The sequence below is a fragment of the Astyanax mexicanus genome, chromosome 1, assembly GCF_023375975.1.
Source record: "Astyanax mexicanus isolate ESR-SI-001 chromosome 1, AstMex3_surface, whole genome shotgun sequence".
Classification (NCBI taxonomy): domain Eukaryota; kingdom Metazoa; phylum Chordata; class Actinopteri; order Characiformes; family Acestrorhamphidae; genus Astyanax; species Astyanax mexicanus.
In genome coordinates this window covers 108,126,313-108,150,162 of record NC_064408.1, presented here as the reverse complement: position 1 = coordinate 108,150,162, position 23,850 = coordinate 108,126,313, and the positions used below count along the sequence as shown (strand labels likewise).

General features: G+C 38.4%; 2 protein-coding genes and 1 long non-coding RNA gene across 4 annotated transcripts in view; 2 read left to right on the top strand and 1 right to left on the bottom strand.

Annotated features, from left to right (window-relative positions):
* The window catches only part of LOC103037430 (uncharacterized), a 57,006-nt gene that overhangs the window by 13,744 nt on the left and 19,412 nt on the right, over nt 1-23,850 (top strand). For both annotated transcript variants that reach the window (XM_049463944.1, XM_049463951.1), the window contains exons 4-6: nt 21,164-21,481; nt 21,574-21,597; nt 23,506-23,844. In XM_049463944.1, coding sequence (XP_049319901.1) covers nt 21,164-21,481; nt 21,574-21,597; nt 23,506-23,844 — 681 coding nt within the window. The remainder of the gene's footprint in view (nt 1-21,163; nt 21,482-21,573; nt 21,598-23,505; nt 23,845-23,850) is intronic.
* Nucleotides 9,008-17,393, top strand: LOC103039953 (proton channel OTOP3-like). The gene is made up of 7 exons (XM_049463939.1): nt 9,008-9,687; nt 9,822-9,958; nt 11,925-11,983; nt 12,082-12,233; nt 14,074-14,873; nt 14,975-15,130; nt 16,702-17,393. The coding sequence occupies exons 1-7, from the start codon at nt 9,354-9,356 to the stop codon at nt 16,870-16,872; spliced, it is 1,809 nt and encodes a 602-aa protein (XP_049319896.1). The 5' UTR covers nt 9,008-9,353; the 3' UTR covers nt 16,873-17,393.
* LOC125781050 (uncharacterized) lies at nt 17,899-18,574 on the bottom strand. The gene is made up of 2 exons (XR_007424112.1): nt 18,391-18,574; nt 17,899-18,280 (listed from the first exon to the last, which is right to left on the bottom strand). It is a non-coding gene; the product is annotated as an uncharacterized LOC125781050 (long non-coding RNA).

Genomic DNA, 23,850 nt, shown 5'->3' with positions numbered 1-23,850 from the left:
AAAGTTTCATTTATAGCCTGTATTTAGCTGTTTCTTCATATACTTTTTGACACTTTCGTTGCTGTTGTTAATCAGAATTAAACAGCAATAATAAAAAGGGTCAAAACACAGCTTCCTGAGTTTCTTTTTGCTTTTCTGTAAATGTCCCATATTATATTAAATTAAAAAACAGTATTAATCAGGAGACAGACTGCTGTGTGAATGGGAAAGCTCTTAAAGTCAATCATTGAGCCGGTTAACGGATAAAGTCCCTCCTTTCAGGAGAAACAGCTCGATGTGCTCCCTTTTGACTTTGAGCACCTGCCTCTTCAAAGGTCTCTGCACGGCCCTGGAAACCAGTACAGCGAAGGTGCATGCTTCACTAAACTGTAATGTCTTACATTGTCTCGCTTCTTTACTGTAATGTCTACACCACGTAAAAGTTAACTCCATTACATCAGCTAATATAGCACATACCACACAAAAACCTTTATAGTCATAAATAATATATTATACAGCAAAATCCACAGTTAACCATTAAATTTGAATTATTATTCTACAGGATCGCTCCCAAAAGAATAAATTGTTATTTAATTCTAAATAAATAGAAAATAACAATGTAACTGAAAATCCCTGTAGATAAGGCCCAGATCTCATCCACACATTTTGACACTTGGACTACAATATTAAATGTTATGGGGAGGTGTAAGAATGCATTTATATAACTTGGCTAATGCCTTTTAAAAAACTACTCACTAATTCCTTACTAGGTTTACTTTAGCATATGAAGCTTTTAGTTTATTGTTCACATTTCCCTTCCGCCTTAAAACATATTTCCATTCCACCTTAACAGTTTCCCTGCATTAAAACAAACATTCTCTAGGTTAGAACACAGTTCCCACTTTAGACTGTAGTACAGGGGTCACCAACCTTTTTGAACCTGAGAGCTACTTCTTGGGTACCAATTAATGCGAAGGGCTACCAGTTTGATACACACTCGTGAAATTACAAATTTTCTCAATTTACCTTTAATTATATGTTATTATTAATAATTAATGACATTCATCTATGTGAAGACACAGATATCAATAGGCAACACTATTATTATAAATCTCTGCAAGTGTTTACATTTTATATTATATTTTAATATAATATTACATATTATATTACATTATATTGTATAATAATATATAAACTATAGGCTATCTCTAAGCTAATATTAATGTAATATAATCTAAAATTACATCAATGCAACTGTGATTTAAAAAAAAAAGGAATAGCAACAAAAATGCTATTTTTAGACCAGGCCTGCGGGCTACTCATAAGGTCCTTGCGGGCTACTTGGTGCCCGCGGGCACCATGTTGGTGACCCCTGCTGTAGTAGATGATAAAGTGTTTTAAGAGTTTTACACATTTCTACTTAGGGTGGGCAGAAATCACAAAACAGAACGTGGATTCCCATTGTAATATTCTGTTCCACCTTAAAGGCGCCAAAAATAGTATCAACAGCCCAAAGCCTATATGCCGCGATAGCAGCATTTAAGGCAGAATGGTAAATTAGCAGCATTTAAGGTGGTATAACGAATTCATGTGAGTTATTTATGTAAAGAAAAGTGTGTTTAAAGTGCATATTTGAGAAAGCTAAGTAGATAGCAAGCTACTTACACTTAATGCTGTAGCTTGAGCAACTTGTGTACCTTAACTTAGACGGAAGCCACCTGACCAAAAATGGCCAGCAGGCAGGTAAACATTTATCTACGTTATTTAAACGTGTTTAGAAGTTTTAAAACGCTTTTAATTAGTTTTAAACTGTAACTATTATTAAACTAGTTCATACTATTTCATTTACAGCCTCAAAACTGATTTTTATTACATTTTAGGGGGACTTTTATTTTGACACGAAATCGCTTTGGACTCCTGCCAAGTGTTGCTAGAATCACAATGCTGTAAACAAGAGGAATGCTTATTAACACAGAATGGTATCCACTTTAGGGGGGCTTGAAATCGTGTCACAATATTTTTTTCAGAAACAGATACTGCATTGTTTTGTAGTATTTAACATTATATGCAAGAAGTATATTTAAATATTTTAACCACCCCAAACTATTGTATTTACCCCTTTAGGGGGGGGGGGGGGGGGGGGGGGGGGTTGAAGGCTTAACAGGGATGCGTAACTGAACTATTTCCATTCTGGGTGAGTTTATATGAACTCTCCACAGAACTAACCACTACCCCTCCCTGAGTTTTAACGAGAGCCCACAACATCACCACAGGCAATTTTAAGACTGATAGAAAGGAAGGTAAAAATAAAGGAGTAAAAAAAGTCTAAAGCAAGAAGAGGAACAGCAAAGAGAAAATGTATGTTTACTCACCACGATAGAGTACTGTATGCTCTCCCTAACATGGTTTAAATGTTACTTAAATGTTAGTTACTGGAGTTACTTGCTCTAGTTCAGGGGTCACCAACCTTATTGAACCTGAGAGCTACTTCTTGGGTACCAATTAATGCGAAGGGCTACCAGTTTGATACACACTCGTGAAATTACAAATTTTCTCAATTTACCTTTAATTATATGTTATTATTAATAATTAATGACAATATTACATATTATATTACATTATATTGTATAATAATATATAAACTATAGGCTATCTCTAAGCTAATGTTAATCAAATATAATCTAAAATTACACCAATGCAACTGTGATATAAAAAAAAAAGAATAGCAACAAAAATGCTATTTTTAGACCAGGCCTGCGGGCTACTCATAAGGTCCTTGCGGGCTACCTGGTGCCCGCGGGCACCACGTTGGTGACCCCTGCTCTAGTTAGTAACCTTGAATAAAGCCACCCCCCATTTTTTGGCTGTTTTAATCAAATATAAACATTTTAATTTAAATTGTCCCCTTTTTTTGTCTGGATAGGATAGCTAGTACACCTCATTTTAAAACATTTTATATTTTGTAAAACAACAAGTCTGCTGTCCTGAACATACAAAAAATAAATATTATAACATGCAAAAACTGTGTCAACTTGACAACAGAAAAGTGAGTTATGAGCTTAACTAAATGGTTCTAGCTAGCAGTTAGCTGTAGTGCTTCAACACACACAAACATTTATCCACTAATATTAATCCTACACCAAACTGATGGAATTAAGAACTTAATGTGGCCAGATGACAAAATATATTAAAATGCCCAAATTGTTAATGTTGAGAATATTATACTTACTAGGAAGGTATGCCTCTCTTTCTGAGGCTAGCGTTAGCTAGGTAGTGATAAACACCAAAATAATGTTCATTAACACACACTACTCAAATAAACTGAAGAAAATAAATCCTTAAACTGCAACTTTTACAACACAGTTACTTCTATCACAGTATCTTCACTTGACACAGAATGAGCTAAAATTGTCATTATCAAGCTAAAGTAACTGGCCAATATCTGTTCAAGTTCAAGTAGTTTTATTGTCAAAGCTGCATATGTACAGGACATACAGAGGATTAATACAGTAATTTTATATGCATACAGTTAGTATATGCATATGTCCTTCTGTCAGAATGATAAAAAACTAGTATCTAAGTTGAAAATAATGGAAAATGTACTATTAGCAAAAACGTATTCTTGTATAAAAAACCCACTTTATTATTTCAGGGTTGCTGAAGACTGGTCTGAGCTTGCTAGGACAGCCTAGTCAAGTCATGTTGTAAATTATTTTTCGCACAGAGAAATGTAATGGCTAGGGGCCGGCCGAGGGCTTCTTCGGCACCCAGGGGGAGGTCTTGAGCCCCTAATCAAACCTGATCCACTCCACCTGGGTTTGCCCCTATATAAACCCTGAGATTCAGGCAGTGTTGCCAACTTAGCGACTATAGAGGGTTTTCCATCCACCAAGTTTTTGCGCATTTTGAAAATGCGCATGAAAAAAGCTGGATGGAAAAAGTCAAAAATTTGAAAAAAGCCCCAAATATCGCAAAACGATTTTTACGCTAGGAGGGGGTAGAAAAGTTAGAATATCGCATCGCCAAAATTCGGAAAAACTGGATGGAAAAGGGTTTTTCGCATAAAAAATGACGTATGTGGTATATGGTGCGCAGCGTTATTGCGCTGTGCTATTTCTCGCGCCTCCGTCGCGTCCGGTAATGCAATGTACCGGTTCATTAGTTTTATTCGTATTGCTTGGCATACAGCGTACACACAACGATGGACTGTTGTTACGCTTACACCAAATGTTTCACCCACTACTCTGTACTTAGCACAGGTGGCCAGCTTGTATATGGCGATGGCGATTCTCTTATCAGTTGGCACATGTGGGCGATCACTGGAAATACGTGGCCCTACATATGGTCCAATCATGACGCACAGCTTTTCAAACGTTGTTTTGGACATTCTAAAATGCCGAATCCAAAGCTGATCAGAAAAATGGCTCTGAACGATGTTCTCCCAGAACAGTTTGTTTCGTTTGTGCTCCCAGGTATACGGTGGCTGTCGCCGTGGTCGCGCCGAGATTTCCGCCCTTATAACGTTTCCAGAGCTCGTCCTGCCCGGCGTCTTTGAACACCAAACACCATCACCATGTAGAGATGGCAAATGGACACGAAAATAATTCTGCACAGAGCAAAAACAGAATCAAACCTCTCCATTCTTGTTTGGCGTCCTCTCCCACGTTATCTAAAGTTTATTCGCATAACTGTAGTGAATGGAAACACAGCTTAATTCGCATTTTTTTCTGCCGAAATTTGGAAATTGCGCATTCTTTTTTCGAAAGGTTTGGATGGAAACCTGCCTTATGTCGCTATATTTAGCGACTTTTCAGACCCTCTAGCGATTTTTTCTGTTAAAAAGCGACTAGCGACAAATCTAGCGAGTTTTTGTGGTGTTATTAGAGACTTTTGGCGACTCTGAGATGAACACGCGCTCTTTGGTTACTGTCCTCCGCGCTGCAGCGGGCGCTGCCGTCAGCCCCGCCCCACACCACTCACAGTGCAGTCTGACTGTCAGAGCACACACACCGCTCCACCAACACACCGTATGAATCGCGCGTGCCCACAGCCGCCGCTGATTGACCCCGCTCTGTATTTACAGAGCAGAAGTATAAATATTAATGCGTCTTCAGTGTGACACGAACAGAAATCCCTTAATTTAACTCACACAGTCATTCTCTCAGCTCATTCACCACATAGCCTGTCACTCACCTCCTCCACAGTGTCTGCCTCTTTGTAAAAAGCTAAATATCTATTGAACAATTTGTCTATGATAGGTAGAAGACAACGTAAAAAAATAAAAATAAAATAAAACAAAGCTAAATACAAAGCTAAAAATAAATAAATTAATAAAACAAAGCTAAATATCTATTGAACCATTGAACAATTTGTCTATGATAGGTTTAAAAATAAAGAAAACTTAAGAAAACGTAAAAAATAAAAATAAAATAAAACAAACAAACAAACAAACAAAAAAAAAACGTAGAATAACAGTTCCGGCTAACTGCTGCTCTTATAATAACATTTAAGAACATGGCAAAAAACTAATTTATGTAATTCATGTAAAAATGAAGTTACTGTAAAAATGTGACCTCCTATTAAAAAAACAACAGAAGTTGTTCATTTGTAACATTTCTAACACATTTATGGTGTTTTTTACTCACTTTTTTCTCTCCCACAACCCTAATGCTTTACAGCTTAAAAAACATGTATTATGCAAATTCGACGATGACGTCATTTAGCGACTTCTAGCGATTTTTTGGACAGCCAATAGCTACTTTCCTTACTGAGGAGTTGGCAACACTGGATTCAGGTCCTCGGGGCTGGATCTTTGAAGCTCATGAGAGCGAATCTATGCCCGATTTTTCTCTGAGCTCCGGCTCTCATTTCACTTCTGCTTCTATCCTTTATTTCCCTCTCGAGTTTGGTGTGGCTGTGTAGAGCAGTGTGCTCCGCCGCTCTCCTCTGAGTCTTTGTTTGTGTGTGTGTGTGTGTGTGTGTGTGTGTGTGTGTGGTAGCCGCTGCGAGGCACGCGGTGTGCTCACCTTTTCTCTCCCCTCACTGTTCCTCTCCTCTCTGGTGGAGCAGCGTTTAATCCATAAGCACCCCAGTTCACTTCTTTGTTTAGCTTGGAAGCTCTTTATTTTTACCTCGCGCCATAAGAGGTAGCCGCACTTCCCGGCTTTGTTTACGTTTTCTCCCCCTCTCTCTTTCACTCACGCTCCTTGGGGTTTGTTTTCCACCCATTTCCCCCCCTCCGCCGTTTTCGTTGCTCCGCCCCTTTCGGTGGAGCCTTATAAGGCGATTAAAGCAGCCGGCTGTGACAGCCTGGGTTCGATCCCCGCGTGGAGCGGGGTGTAATAAGGAATAAGGACTGGGGATGGACCCCCCATATACACAGATATAATATTATTATATAATATTATATATCCTATTAATATATATATATATATATATATATATATATATATATATTAACGATTATATATTATTATTATTATTATTATTATTATTATTTTCCTTTTCTTGGGTTTACCTGCTTTGAGATCAACTGCTCTGCACTTGGGTCCTACAACCTTTTGGGCTGGAGAGCTGCTCCTCCCCGCCCATTACAGAAAGATCCAGCCCTAACATGGACCCAGCAGAGCAGCAAGATCTCGAGCAGGTAAAGCTCGCCCCAGGGAACCAGGGGGTTTCCATCAGGAGACATGAGCAGACCCTGCAGCAGATCTTGGCCCAGCTGCAGGGTCTGACGGCCAGGCTGGCCCAGAACCCACCCCCAACCAATCAACCAGTTCCCCAGGGGCCGGACCCTCTTCTGGAAGAGCAGCCTGCGGCGGCTGCACCCCCCTCTGCACATTTGGTTGAGCCACTGTTACCGGCTCCCATGTGCTACGGGGGCGAGCCAGGGGGCTCGTGGAGGTGGATGCCTCTGAAGTAGGTGTGGGTGCGGTCTTGTCCCAGCGGGCGGGGCTGGATGGCCGACTGCACCCATGTGCCTACTATTCCCACCGTCTGACCCCTGCCGAGCAGAGGTATGACGTGGGAGATAAGGAGCTCCTGGCGGTGAAGCTCGCCCTAGAAGAGTGGAGGCACTGGCTTGAGGGGGCCAAACACCCCTTTCTGGTCTGGACAGACCACAAAAACCTGGCCTACATCCAACAGGCCAGGCGCCTAAATCCACGCCAGGCCAGATGGGGGTTGTTTTTTACCCGGTTTGATTTCGTCTTGTCATACCGCCCTGGGTCCAAGAACATCAAACCGGACGCCCTCTCTCGCCAGTGGGAACCCCTCCCTCTCCTAAGCGAGCCCTCCACCGTTTTACCTCTGGCCAGGATCCTGGCGTCCCTTCGGTGGGGACTCTTGGACGCCATCAGACGGGCCCAAGAGACAGATCCCGGTCCGGGGAATGGCCCACCAGGCCGGGATTATGTACCTCCCTCCCTCAGGAAAAAGGTACTCACCTGGGGACACTCCTCACCTCAGGTCGCACATCCAGGGGTCACACGCACGCTCGAGTTCCTGCGGCGCCAGTTTTGGTGGCCCCGCATGGAAAAAGACGTGCGTGCCCACGTGGCCGCCTGTGTAACATGCGCGCAGGGTAAGGACCCCAGAGCCAGGCCCACGGGTCTACTGCACCCTCTAGCAGTCCCCTCACGTCCCTGGTCACACCTGTCCATGGACTTTATCACGGGGTTGCCCCCGTCTCGGGGCAACACCGTGATACTGGTCATTGTGGACAGGTTTTCCAAGACTGGTCGCTTTGTGGCCCTGTCCAAGCTACCAACCGCGCAGGGGACTGCAGAGGTGCTGCTGGACCAGGTGGTCCGCATCCACGGACCACCCGCTGACATTGTGTCGGACCGCGGGGTGCAGTTCACCAGCCGGTTCTGGGGGCCTTTTGCTGCTTATTGGGGGCTGAGGTCAGTCTGTCCTCAGGGTTCCACCCCCAGTCCAACGGACAGACAGAGAGGGTCAACCAGGATCTGTAACGGACCCTCCGCTGTCTGGCGTTGGCGGCCCCGTCTACCTAGTCCGACCAACTGAGGTGGGCGGAGTATGCCCATAATACGCTCTGGCACTCGTCCTTAGGGATGTCACCCTTCGAGTGCCAGTTCGGTTATGCTCCGCCTGCCTTCCCCGGACAGGAGACAGTAACGGGGGTGCCTTCAGCCGACCAGACGGTTAACCGTTGTTGCCGGGCTTGGAGAAGGGCTCGGGCTGCCCTTTTGTCTGCCAGGACGACACAGAAGCGTCACGCAGACAAGAGGCGGAGGCGGAGTTGATGTTCTGCAAAGCAATGTTCTGAGGAAAGCGCAGCGACTCAGTTAAGATACATCAGTTCACTGAGCGATATCACCCTTTGGAGTGATGTGGGGAAAGAGCGCCCAGAGAGAGCAAGGCCAATTGTGGTCTCTTAGGCCTCCAGTAGCTGATGGCAAGCTACATAAACAGTATTCGAACCAGCGATCTTCTGATCATAGTGGCAGTGCCTTAGTCCTCTGGACCACTCAGAGCCACACAAATTATTTTAAAAGACAATTCTTTACGTTTTTTAGTTAGTTTTGTTTAGTTAAATTACATAAAACTCTTGATACTGATAAAATGAGAGTTAAATACATTTTTATAGGTCATGCCAGCTCACATTTTTTGTTGAGTAGAACATTTTATAAATGTTACAATTTCTTACTTTCTTTTCAATCAGTCAGCTTTTCTTATTGTTTTCATATTAAGTTTTTAAACTTTCTGGTAACGTCACTAAAACCTAACTTGTGGCCATGTTTTAATTTTTAGATTTTGGAACACTACTTTTAATGTTTTCATAATGTTGTATTTGTCTAGCTTGAAGCGTTATGTGAGAAACCTTCTAATAAAGTTGTGATACAAAACATTAATATGTCACACATTTTCCTAACCTTCCTGGAACCTTTTTAAAACATTGCTAAACATTCTTATAATGTTCTTTGTTAGCTGGGATTTTGGCAATGGAAGGCCAACCATCCTTCTCATTCGGTCACGCTGTATTTTACCAGTTGTAAGCATTTGCAGTAAAACGAGTCCTGAATATTATCCCAGTGTCCCCTGTGCACTTATAGAGACTCAAGTTTCTAATCTGTTGTACTTAATCAGTCCCCTTTATTACTCATCCAGTGCGCTGAACTTTGTGCCCTAGATAGTCATTAATTTTAATAACTATCTTCATAACCTTGAACTGAGCATGCCCACTTTTACTAAGCATGTGGGCTGGAAAATTAGGTGGCTGGAAGCTTCTCTGGTGTGTCTCGATCCTCTAAACTAGCAATCATTTGTAGCTTTATTGTAGCTTTAGATCTTATATCAAGAACGGGACTGAAAGCAAAAGAAACACAAAAGAAACAAGTGTTGATTGCAGAATGCAGGCAAGATCAGACAGACTTGAGAAGACTGATATCTCTGAGGCTGCTGTGGACAGTGGTGAAGAAACAGACCACCCCCCTCGGCGGGTCCCCAGTGGCCGCGGGCTCATCTCTGGGCTGATGGGTCTGAATGTGGTGTTGCTTGGTGGGGCCCTTCTGGCTGGGGATGCAGTAAAACCTACAGCGCTCAAGCACCAGGAGCCTCAGCTGTTTCTGCTGGTTCTGATGGGGCTCAGTTTGCTGTGGATGCTGTGGTACCTGTTGTGGGCTCGAAAACAGCCTGGACCACTGCCTCACACTGACCACCACGCAGGGAGTACCACAGTCATGGGTAAATAACAGCCAAGATCTGTATCATATTCAAGAAATATGCTTTGTTGATCATTGAATCCGTTCTTTTGTATTGTGCTAATATGAGTGTGTGCGCGTGTGTGTATTTATATGTATGTTTTTTGCTGGTGCCAGTGGTGCTGATGTTATTTGCAGGGTTCAGTTTATTGCTGTGTGTGTTCCGGGTGAGCTACTATCTGCTGTTAAAAGATTGCCAGTCACTCGTACAGATCCTTTCACCTTTCATACAGGCTCCCTTCTTCGCCCTACAGGTAAAAAATAATTATAATAATCATAACCCTTAACTATAACTATAATAATAGTAATACACTTAAAAAGCTTAATTTAATTTACTTGTAATACAATCATAGTTTAATACAAACTAATTGCAGCATACTATAAACCTAAGCATAATGAATGTAATTACTGTAAATAATAATAACACAGATCATAATCATAATTCTTTTAATTACCTGCCATGACACTATATCTAAAATGTCACAATAATGACCTATATGCTTTGTCAAAGTCTTTGAACTGGGCAAAATGTCGTAGAGGCTTGTATAGCAGTCAACAATGTCTCACCAGGAGGTACACTACCCAAGAGAAGCCTCTGAGAGCCTTTAGGTACCACCACACAGAAAGCATTTTATGCACTCTTGTGCTAAGACCAACAGTGCAGACCACATCTGTAATTCTTTACATATCTGCCTGGATCGTAACTGCTTGCCGAGTTTTGCATTAATCTAGTATGTGTAATTTTTTTTGTAAATGAGTGTTTGCATGATTGGACTGAGAGAAGCAGGGTGGTCATTTCTACAAATTGCCGCCATCACATTAACTTTATTAAAATCTGTCAAGCTATCGCATGTGACATTCAGTAACCCCTATTAGTAATACAAGGGACACTAAAACTATGTTCACACAACAGGTAAATGTGTCCCAAATCTGATCTTTTTCGTCAGGTGTGTCATTTGTTTGTCTCTGCAAATAGCAAAAAACTAATCGAATCTGACATATTCAGTTCCGATTTAGGCAACATCAATATGTGATCCTAAAATCTGTTACATATCTGTCTTGCGGCAATTTTGAATTCATACGACTTTTACATCAAGGAGAAGGAAAGACTTTGAGTAGATGCCAAAATGAAAAAAAAGACTGTGAAAAGATAGGAAAACTCACAGGAACAGTGATTTAAGTACTTCAACCTGAATAATAAGATAACGAATTATAGGTGATGAGCCCAGCTGCAGCCTGAACTCCTTCTCAGCTCTTGAGATTCAAAGTGAAACTTAATGTGAAGCAATGCTCTTTTGCACATGTGCATCACTTACAAAGTGCAAACTGTTCAGACAGATGTCAGATACACACAGCAAGGGTTTTCCCAGAATGCCTCTAATTGTATAGTTTTCCTCATTAAATATATTCTTTCACTCTGAAATTGTTATCGGTTCATATATCACCAATAAATTCACAAGTTCATTACAAGTTTCATTCCATTTTAACAACTCCTTCTTGGTGCATTTTTTTATGAATGAGTAAATAATCAAACCCTATTATAAATCATATGCATATCAGGCTTAGCACTGTGGGCTACTAGTGCTTATTATGTAACTTTGCTATCTTGTAATTAGATACTGTAGGTTAATTACCTCAGTAAACAAGATAACATGTTGGCTAAACAAAGGGTTTCCACACAGTCATCACTGCCTTCAGTTGTCAAACAGAACCGACTCCACCTTGTAAACTTTATTTATTTATGTATTTATTAATTTATTCATGTTTACATACTGAATACTTAGAATTGTGAAAGGTGAAAGTTAAGTATATGATTCCTGTGTCATATAGAAAAATGTAAAAATACACCCTATATTTGCAGCATTCAGCTGAAGTCTGTGTAAGCAGACTGTAAAAAAAAGTCAAAAACAGCTAAAATGGAGATGCAAGATTTTTGTGTGGAAGATATACAATAGGAGTAGTATAGGAAACTGTAGTAGTCCTGTGTAGGAAACTTGTGCATGCCAACTTATTCTGAAATGATTGTTGCAGAGAAATGTATTTACAGAAAAAGAGTATATAATGCAGATAGTTATAAGGAAGGATATAAGGTTTTTTACAGACATCTTTAGCTGGAGGCCTGAGGTTTCATATGAAACCATATTCACACCTTACTTTAGTAAGACAATAAAGATCATAGGTTATAAATAAACACAACTTCTTCTCTATCTCTCTCTCTAGACGTATTTACTGTGGTTTCACTCCAAAGACTGTATACACAAACATGAAGTCTTTACCAGGTACCTGTCTCAGACTTTCTGTGCATGAAATTTGAATTATAATTTCAGAATTTTTAAGATTCAGAAGAATGTGTGTGTGTGTTTGTGTGTGTGACCAGGTTTGGCTTGATGCTGACTCTGTGCACAGATGTTCTGCTGTGGTTCTGTGCAGTAACAGATGATTCCATCCATACAGAGATAGAAATGGACAAACAGAACCAAGACCCTGTCAACAATTCATATTCCATATCGCCACAACAAGACACAAAAGGTGGTATACATCTCTTGTGCAGTGTGTTTAGATCAGATTTTGATCATACTTACTTTTACTGTATGTAAAAGTGAGGATACCCCAAGAAAACCTTCTTCTTTTTGAACATACTTAAAAATTTAGTTCATTTATTACATAGGGTAGCCCTTCTGCTTTTCTGCATGCTTTATTATCCTCTTTTCACTCTATTCTTTAATGGTCAAGACTCAACAGGAGAGACCACCACAGAGCAGGTATTATTTGGGTGGTGGGTCATTTTTAGCACTGCAGTGACACTGACATGGTGGTGGTGTGTCAATGGATGTTGTGCTGGTATGAGAGTACAAATAGATTATATGCAGCATTGCTGCTGGTGTTTTTAAACACTGTATCCACTCATTGTCCACTCTATTAGGCACTACCTAATACTTTGTATAGTTTTTTATATTTATATATTCTTATATTCGTATATATTTTTGTATTCGAATGAGATATGAATCTGAGGTTACAGCATTTTGTGTTTTTATTTATATCTTATAAGGTAAATTTTCACTTCCATCAATCTACAGTGGCTTGCAAAAGTATTCATACCCCTGGAACTTTTCCACATTTTGTCACCTTACAACCTCAAACTTTTATTTTATTTTATTGAGATTTTAAAGTGATAAACAAACACAAAGTAGTGCATAAGTGATACATAGTGATGATACATAGTTTTCTATTTTTTTTATCAAATAGAAATCCCCCCTATATCAATACTTAGTAGAGCCCCCATTCGTGCTTCGGGGTTTGTCTCTACCAGCTTTGCACATCTAGAGACTGAGAATTTTGCTCATTCCTTCTTATAAAACTCAAAACTCAAATTCAGCCAAGTTGGATGGAGAGTGTCTGTGAACAGCAATTTTCGTGTCTTGCAATTTAAGACTGGGCCATTTTAACTTAATATTCTTTTGTTGCCTACAATAGGTTTTCTTCCAGGATTGCCTGTATTTAGCTTCATCCATCTTTTTATTAACTCTAACCAACTTCCCTGTCCCTGCTGAAGGAAAGCATCTCTACAGCCTGGTGCTGCCACCACCATGTTTCAATCTGCTTCTCCTAGTAGATATTGAATTTTACTGCATTTCTTCAGTTATATTAGTTGAGGTATATAACCTGAGTCTATTTACCCTTGTGTGGTGTTCATATTTTTGTTACTTGTTTACTTTGTTACTTGTATTTAATTATCAAAAAAAAGCAATTTTACATTAAAATGCTTTACACATGCTTGCTTCACCTAAATTGCAAGCAATATAAACAGCTTACATGGTTAATATTTGCCCTTTACCTTTTTTATGTTACATTTCTTTCAAAAAGTGCTACTCCTTTTTTATTATTTTTTTTAATAAAATGTAAAAGAAAATAAATTAAACGTATGAGTAGATATGATATGTTTAGTTTCAAATTTACAAATGAAGCAATGTTTATTAGCCCTTGGCCAAACATACTGTATGTAATATAAATGTGTTTTTCACAAAAAAATGAGCCAATGCCAATGAGTTTGAGTTAGAAAAAAAATATTTTTTAGTATCATTTGATGAAAAATGAAAACGGGTCCCACGGACCCGAACACCACACAAGGGTTAATATTGTTAAAATGAGCATAGAACCCCCATATGGTTAAATATGTTAAAAAAGACAATTGTTTTCTTGGGGTGTTTTACTTGTCTCACATGAATGTACATGGACTGTTTTTAAGAGTTGTTGCCCTGATGCTAAAATATACTGATGCTATAAAATAACAGTTGTTTTGTTAGAGTAGCATTAGGTATGAATGCAACTAACACTGTGAAGCTGCTTAAACTTGTATTTACTATTTTAGGTTCTACAAACAGCACCCTATGCCAGTGCAGTGCCAGTGCTGCGTGTCTGGCCCTGCGGCAGGGCTACCAGATCCTGTATCCCTTCAACATGGAGTTCAGCCTGCTGGCCGGCTGCATGCTCTATGTGATGTGGAAGAATGTGGGGCGTCATGTGACTGACATTTACACTGAGCATGCCCAGAAGAGCTCGCTGCGTTCAGTGCTGCGTGGAGGGGTTCGGTTTGGTCCAGTTTTGGGTTTACTGGTGCTTCTAACTGGGGCAACTGTGTTTGTATTGTATCATGTTTGGGTGGGGCAGAGTACAGAGCAATCCACAGCCTTTATACTGTTTTACTGCTTCCACCTGGCCCTGATGCCCATCATGGCTCTGTGCTCGCTGACAGCAACCATGGGACAGAACAAAAAAGTGCAGAAACAGAGAAGATGTGAGGAAAGAAGAGAGATCAAAGAGATGAAAGAGATAAAGCAGGACCTGAGGTGTAGGGTAGAAGAAGTGCATAATGGAAGTAAAAACCCAACGCAAAGCTTGGACGTGGTGCTATTGGTGGGCACTGCAGTGGGTCAGCTGTTCCTTTCTTATCTCTCCCTTGTTGCTGCCCTCGCCCTGGAACCCATTGACATTATTAGTAACCTAGACCTGTCGTATTCAATGCTCTGCGTGGTGGAGCTGGTGCTGCAGAACATCTTCATCATCAAAGGCCTGCACCTTCTTAAACACAACCATCTGCACCCACCCACACACCTACATCAGCACTCCAGCCACAAGACTAGTGAGAAGGAGCTGAAGCCCTGTCCAAAGGTCAGTTTCCGTGCATGACAGGCTGCATTTAGTTTTATTTAAGCATATTTCCTCTTATAGCGAAGTGGTGCACAAGTGACTTATCTTCTCTTTTTAAACAGACAGGCAAAGAGGTGCTTGCTGCAAATAGTGATGCAATAGAAGACAAGAATGAGGCATCAGCGATTCCTGCAGGCCATGAAGGCTGTAATACAGATCACTGGAACAGAAGAGTGCTCCAGGAGATTTGTGCTTTCCTCATCCTGTCCAATATCACTGTGAGTGTGCATGTCCAAGATGTTTAATAAATGTGTAATAAAAAGTATACAAATACAGATCATTTTGAATCTGTATCACAGCATCATAAATAGAAGGTTTGTAGAAATACAATACAAAATCTGGACCTGAATTTTACAATCCAGGATTCATGATCCAAATCAGGAAAAGTTGGAACAGTATAGAAACAGCATATAAATAAATAAATAATATATGTAATGTAATTTTTACATATATAGCTGTAGAAATGCTTTTCTTCACACAGACAAAGACTGTGTAGGGAAATAATTGTTTAAAACCAGTATCAGAAGGGATTTACATATTCCCCCCTCTACAGTGCATACACACTCAAATTCAGACAAGTACACTTAAAAGAGCAAATCTGTACTTCTTGCTGTTAGCAAAGACACATCTGACCCTGTAAAGACTAATATTATACCTTTGAGGTTACAATTATGAAAAGCATACCTTTAAGTAAAAGAAAGTACTTACATTGTACCTCTGTTTATTAGTATGTATTATTAAAAAATTCTAAAAATAATTATTTCAGGCTATTTTTCCTATCCCTTGGCTGATAGAACCACAGGAACAAAAACTTATGTTGACAAAATATTCAATATATTCAATATATGCTCGGTGGCATCTGGGATAGACCATCACACAGTGGAAATGTTTTCCAAAACAGATTCTAACAATAATCTACTATCCCACACTATCGCCATACTATAAGAACCATTGCATGTTTTTAATTGCATTTTCAGTATTGAACCACATACACATTTATAGCCTGTGGGGCACACCAGGACATAAAAGTGCTTATTAAATCATTGTATTTTTATTGTAATCGACTTTGTTTTATTTATTCTATTATTGTTTTTATTTAGCATAAATAATGCCAGTAATTTGTTTCAATCTATTATATGTCTGTGTGAATGCTAATTGTATCACAGCTAATCTGAGTGTAAATTATCTGCCACAGAACCTATTATTCTAAGAGTTCTGATAATAGGATCAATATCAATATAATACAATAATGTCCAGAGCATAGTTGTTTACATTTATTACAAACATTGTAACAACACATTTTAAATACTTACTCTGAATTAACATATTATTACAAATATAGAGGAATGTTAAGCTTCATTTTATAGAACTGTTTATGCATTTTATTTTTTTTTCTTTGATGTAGGTTTTTTTATTAAATCATTCCTTTAATTAAAATAATAATTGCTAAGCATTTTATAGGCATTTTAATTATTATAAAAAAAATCTCAAGCTGTTTAGCAGTTGTTCCACCCAGTCATTGCATGCATAACAGGTAGTTAAAAAGTGATTAAGCTGGGATAATTTAGGTTCTGTGTAAATATGACATCAAATATATATATGAAATACATATGAAAAAAAATCAAAATGTTTTCTTTTAGTTCATTTTTAGGACCAAAGGCACAGTATTCTGATAATGACCCATAAACAGAATGGGCATTAAGCTCTGCAGCACAACTTATTGCAGAGTTTATTTGAAATGACAGCAGATGTGTTGTTTATGTGTATGTTTGTGTGTGTTTTTTTGTAGTTGTGGGTGATCCCAGCGTTTGGTGCGCACCCAGAGCTGGAGAGTGGTCTGGGGAAGCAGTTCTTCGGGTTCTCTGTGTGGTTTGTGCTGGTGAACCTGAGCCAGCCACTGACTGTATTCTACAGGATGCACTCTGTAGGAGCTCTGATGGAACTGCTAATATCTGCATGAATACTCATACCTGAACAGCTATTAACATACGTTTACACACAGACACACACACACACACACACACACACATATCCTTGATTGCTACTTAAAAACAGATATTTCCATGGATTACATACTTTTGATACTCACATATGTGTAAATATTTTTTTTTCAATAAATTAATTACAAAGTTTAAATTGTTTGATTGTGAGGAAGTCTTATGAATTTTTGAAATAGGGAACATTATAAAAGGTTCACAAATTTTCAAGCATCATGTGCTAGTACCTCAGGACCTACAAAGCAGGAAGTGAGCAGTGAAGACTCAGATTGAGGAAACAGGGTGGGGTGGTAGAGCTTGAGAAAAAGTTATATCCATTCATCAGAGAACAGAGAGACGAGTAGATGATGGCACAGTGTCTGTCTTCACATCATCTAATAGTCCTGCTTCTGATAGTATTTGCAGCAGAGAGCAAAGGTGAGTCTGAAACGTCTTCTGTTGGCTGATAGCATCTTTGTGCTGATATGTGATGATTCGGTTTTCATTCATTTGTAGTAAACTAAAATAAAATACTTGTCTGTAATAATAATAAAAACATTTATAACACAATATGTGGTTTGTAATAGTGAATAGGGCATGTTGTATTATTCATTATAAAAAAACCCTTAAAAATATATTTTGAAAGTACTTATTGAGCTATATTTGTCATAAAGGGGACAACCAATAATTGTTCAAAACATATTAAAACTAAAATGTTTAATTAAACATACAAAAAAGAGAGCTCAGAGCAGTTTATTGTGAAATATTTAATTCTAGAGAACTAGAGAGTCTGAATTGTTCACAGGGCTGCAGACAGGAAGCAGTTGTACAACGTATTTAAATACTAACAGAATACTAATACATGAATTGTAACAAATATAATGCCTCATATATAAGACTAGATAGGCTAGGATTAGTGTTTTAAGTGTATAAGGTATATAGTTAAGTGTATAGTGCATAGTAAATAATATGATTGTAGCAGCCCACTTGGATTAATCACAAGACAATGCTCGGAGCTTCTACTGGTGCAACTTTATTTCTCTCCTCTTCTCACCACAGACGTTTTGACACCTTGAAAACTACATAATAGATACAAAACACAAATGCCATAGTACCATATTTCACAGATAATGAATAGAACAGTATTTAAACTTTTAAATTAGTAAGTCGTAGCAAACTTCCACATGAATTTAACCTTTTAAGTTATTATGAGTTACAGTTCCTACTGAAAATAAAATAATAATAACCATTTCTCTTTGTCTTAAATGAAATAAATCACTCATTTGAATTAATGCACAATTTGTCTCTTCATACCTCCTTCTGCTTCCAAGGGCGCTAAGTTTGAGCTTTGTCTGCCAACAGCCTATCTTCCACACACCTCTCAGTGACAGTCTATGCGTGACATACAAATGACACAAAAACGGAGCAAACTACAATAAAATATCTTTCAAAAGTGTCAACACAGAAAATAATAAATAATTAATTTGTTCTCATGTTTTTACCGTTTCTGGAGCAACGTGCACAGCATTATGGTGAGAACTCGAACAGAAGGTTTAGCGTCAGTAATAACAGGAGGTAGTAGAATAAGAGCGGAGCTCTTCAAAATAAAAGCCCAAAATGTAGAGTGGTAGAACTGCATCATTTACCAAAGAAAAATAAATAAATAAATAAAATATTCAGCTGTCATTTACAATGATGTAATGCAAAATGTGCTCTGTATTAAGATTAGATACGCCTTAAAATCTGTACAGCCTCTGTAGCGTTTGCTTTCTCAGTTTTTGAAGCTGAACTGGTGTTTGGTTTAAAGATTTGTGTGCAGCTTCTCTGAGGAACAGGTGCTTCTTCTGTTGCACGGGTTTATACTTTACATTACGTTATATTTAGCAGATGCTGTTTTTGCCTTGAACATCTATGCTATTGTACATCATTATTTGTAAGTGGCTTTGGATAGATGTGTTAAATCAATGCAATGTATTGGTAATGTAATGTAACGTTATGTAACTATGAACCTGTGCAACAGAAGAAGCACCTGTTCCTTAGAGAAGCTGCACACAAATCTTTAAACAAACAACCTATTTTAACTTTATGAAACAAATGCCAGAGAGGCTGCACAGGTTTTAGGGCATATCTAATCTTGATACAGAGCATGGCTTTCCTAAAATTTTGCATTACATCATTAAAATTTACTATGCACTCAAAACACTAACACAAGGCTATCTATTATAGATATCAGGCAATATATTTGTAACAATTCATGTAATAATGTTCTGTTAGTATTTAAATGTGTTGTACGACTGCTTCCTGTCTGCAACACAGTGAACAATTCAGACGCTCTAGTTCTCTAGAATGAAATATTTTACATTAAAGTGCTCTGAGCTCTCACCTCCTTACTCAAAGTAAGGTGTTAGCAGCCTGTTAGAAGTGGTGAACCTCAGAGTGGACAGGTAGAGGTCAGTTTAAAGCTAACTGTGTCCTCATTACAGTAAAATCTTTAGTCAGACTCCTGATGTCTCTTCTCTTCTTTATGCAGAATGTGAAAAGTGGGGGCGGGTCACAGCAGTGCAGAATTCTGCAGTTACACTTAGATGTCATCTATCTTCACCACAGCCTGGAATCACACAGATGTTCTGGGAGGCTGTTTATGGTGACAAAACAGAACGTATTAACCAGTGCCCCCCAACCTGCCCCCCAGCGGGCAACAACAACAGAATCCAGCTGTGTGAGAGAGTGAGAACTGTTCAGGATCCTGCAACAGGAACAGGAACCCTGACCATTAGTCCTGTAAACTCCCAGGATGCTTCTTGGTATCGGTGTACAGTGCAAACTGGCAATGTGAAAAATTGCTCTGAAGTATATCTAATAGTTAAAGGTTTGTTTCTAAGCATTACATAAAAACTCACAAATCACAAAAAATACAAGGGTGATTGAAAGTTTGCAAACCCTTTAGAACTAAAACTTAGTAATAAGAATAACACATGATTGTCATCCCATTGATTGAAAACTTTTATCAGTTAATGTTAAAGATTCACATATTTTTGCCACTTACATATATGTAATTTTTGATTTCCCTCAATAAATAAATTATCAATATTTATAATTAATATTTTTGTCCTGTTTGTTTAAAAAAGGGACAGTAATTACTATTTATTCTGATCAGCATAATCATAAAAAATCTTTCTTATTTTCCCTCAGATGAGCCTCCAGTGCAACATTTGACTAAAGGTAAGATGCTTTTCTTGTGGTTTGTGTGTACATGTGTTTAACATATCAAAATCACTTCTTTTTTCATAGACATTGTTGTTTACATTCATCCAGCCTGGCACTTTGAAAAATAAAATAGCATTTTTCCACAAAGGCTAGGCTTTAAGATGATATGAAAGCACTTGCAGGTCTGGTTCATGTAATGAAATGAAGACATGATAGTTTCCAGGAATAGAGAAGGTTGAGCTGAGCTCTGTAAAACAGAGAGCTTTCTGAGAGAACTCCTCAGAGGCTCATGGTTTGGACAGCCAGTGACACATGGAACATTTTAAAAGTGGATTTAAATAACCCTCTGGTTATATTCATTTTTCAGGAACAGCTGTTGGTTTCTCCAGGATATAGCCACATGTGTGAGAATAAGGGGAGGTTTCCTAATGGTTGCCCTGTTAGTGGATTAAATCGGATGTGGTGCCCTATAGGTGCCCTCACAATAGGATACACTCTATTTAATAATAAAAGATAAAGTAGGTTATTGTGAGTTAAGAATTAAAACAATTCCAATGTACATGTGCAAGTGTACAGTATTAGTCACACCCCCTCTAGAATGTTTAAATATATTATTAAAGTCTGAACTGTAAACCTTGGCACAATGTTTCAGTGTGTGAGGGGTTCATACAGCAAGCTTTCTTTGTAGATGTAAAGATTCCACCAGTCCAACAGTGTAAATAAATACTGACCATGCAGTCTTGCCCCTGTTTTTTTTTCTCTATTCAGGCTGTAGAATTATTAATACAGTTCAAGCCGTGTATTAATAAAGGTAATTAATAAAGGTAAGACTCATTAACCAGCAAGTGTGCATCCTAAAAAAAATCATTAAAAAAGACACAAACTGCTTAGTTCTAATAACAGTAATTTATAATCATACTACGTTTTTTAGTAAATTAAGGATCATTATGCTACGAAGTATTGGAGTTTAAAGAGCCATTCCAATTTCCTCTATTCCCTTCACCACTTCTTACAGTTCTTTTTTTAGGTTTACATGCACCTTATGTCTCTGTTTTTCTCTCTATTCAGGCTGTACAATTATTGATCAATTTCATGCCGTGGTGAACTCAACCCTCACATATTCTGCCCCTGTGCCACATCCTAATGCCACACAGATCGTGTGGGGGATCAATGAAGGAGATCAGGTAGTTCCTATAACCCGCTGCCCTTCACTCTGCACCTCCAGCATAACCCGGAGACCCCTGTGTGAGAGAGTTCAGACAGTAGAATATGCTGCATCAGGGAAATCATCACTGACTATCAGTCCTGTAGAGGAAACAGATACTTTGTGGTTATCGTTCATTGTGAATGCTTCTTCATGCTACACATTTAGGCTTCACGTCAAAGGTTGGTTCCAAAACAATTATTCTTGTTTGCCAAAGTGGCCATTTTTAAGTCAGCATACTTTGAATAATTGCACTTTTACTGTTTCCTTTCAGAAAACAACTCTCAAACAACTAAAGGTAGGCCATGTTACCGCGGCAGTTTTATATACTTGTATATTTATATACTTTATTAGCAAACTACATATTATCATGGAGACATAATGCTATTTATACTGCAGAAACTTTTCTGTGTGATTTGCTCTGCCATCTACATTTTAGAATTGTAAAATAAATGTTAAATTAGGGTATGTAAAAGTTGGCTCATTTGTAATAATTGCTCTTTCATGTTTCCTTTCAGAAAACAACTCAACTCAAACAATTATATGAATTGTAACAAATATAATGCCTCATATCTATAAGATATGGCTAGATAGGATTGGGTTAGTGTTTTAAGTGTATAAGGTATATAGTTAAGTGTATAGTGCATAGTAAATGTAATGATGTAATGCAAAACTTGCTCTTTATCGACAATAGATACGCCTTAAAAGCTGTACAGCCTCTGTAGCGTTTGTTTTATCAGTTAGTGAAGCTAAACTGGTGTTTGGTTTTGTGCAGCTTCTCTGAGGAACAGGTGCTTCTTCTGTTGCACGGGTTTATACTTTACATTACATTATATTTAGCAGATGCTGTTTTTGCCTTGAACTTCTATGCTATGGTACATCATTATTTGTAAGTTGCTTTGGATAAAAGTGTCTGTTAAATGCTGATATAAAATCTGTACAGCCTCTGTAGCGTTTGTTTTCTCAGTTTATTAAGCTAAACTGGTGTTTGGTTTAAAGATTTTTGTGCAGCTTCTCCAAAGAACAGGTGCTTCTTCTGTTGCACGGGTTTATACTTTACATTACATTACATTAACAGATGCTGTTTTTGCCTTATCTTTGCCTTATCTTGCCTTATCCAGGCACACCACTTGGACATTATTCAACAACTTAATTATTTATATTAACACTTCCCCAACCTCGCTTACATTTAAGTATACCTTACTTATGATTGGGTATTCACATTTTCACATTCTCTTTTTAGAACTGTCTTGTAACGTATGCATATTTATATTATATTATATTTCTATGTCACATCAGTCACTTTCGTAATCGATGTCATTGCACTTTACTCTGTTAATTATTTAATTATTTATGACCATTAGCAACATCTACTGCACTGCTCCGTTTACAGATAGATCCTTACCTTGTATAGTTAGGTTTTTTTTTTTATAGCCTTATATATTTTCTATTCTTCTGTGTTTTGATTTGTCTGAGTATGTTTCTTATTGTATTGTGTTGTTGCTGCTGGATGCCTAAATTTCCTTCGGGATAAATAAAGTATCTATCTATCTATCTATCTATCTATCTATCTTAAACATCTATGCTATTGTACATCATTATTTGTAAGTGGCTTTGGATAAAAGTGTCTGTTAAATGCAATGAATTGGTAATGTAATGTAATGTAACATTATGTAACTATGAACCTGTACAACAGAAGAAGCACCTGTTCCTTAGAGAAGCTGCACACAAATCTTTAAACAAACAACCTATTTTAACTTTATGAAACAAATGCCAGAGAGGCTGCACAGGTTTTAGGGCGTATCTAATCTTGATACAGAGCATGGCTTTCCTAAAGTTTTGCATTACATTGTTTAAATTTACTATTCACTCAAAACACTAACACAAGGCTATCTATTATAGATATCAGGCAATATATTTGTAACTATTCATGTAATAATGTTCTGTTAGTATTTAAACGTGTTGTACGACTGCTTCCTGTCTGCAACACAGTGAACAATTCAGACGCTCTAGTTCTCTAGAATGAAATATTTTACATTAAAGTGCTCTGAGCTCTCACCTCCTTACTCAAAGTAAGGTGTTAGCAGCCTGTTAGAAGTGGTGAACCTCAGAGTGGACAGGTAGAGGTCAGTTTAAAGCTAACTGTGTCCTCATTACAGTAAAATCTTTAGTCAGACTCCTGATGTCTCTTCTCTTCTTTATGCAGAATGTGAAAAGTGGGGGCGGGTCACAGCAGTGCAGAATTCTGCAGTTACACTTAGATGTCCTCTATCTTCACCACAGCCTGGAATCACACAGGTCTTCTGGGAGGCTGTTCATGATGACAAAGAGGAACCTATTAACCAGTGCCCCCCAACCTGCCCCCCAGCGGGCAACAACAACAGAATCCAGCTGTGTGAGAGAGTGAGAACTGTTCAGGATAATGCAACAGGAACAGAAACCCTGACCATTAGTCCTGTAAACTCCCAGGATGCTTCTTGGTATCGGTGTACAGTGCAAACTGGCAATGTGAAAAATTGTTCTGAAGTATATCTAAAAGTTAAAGGTTTGT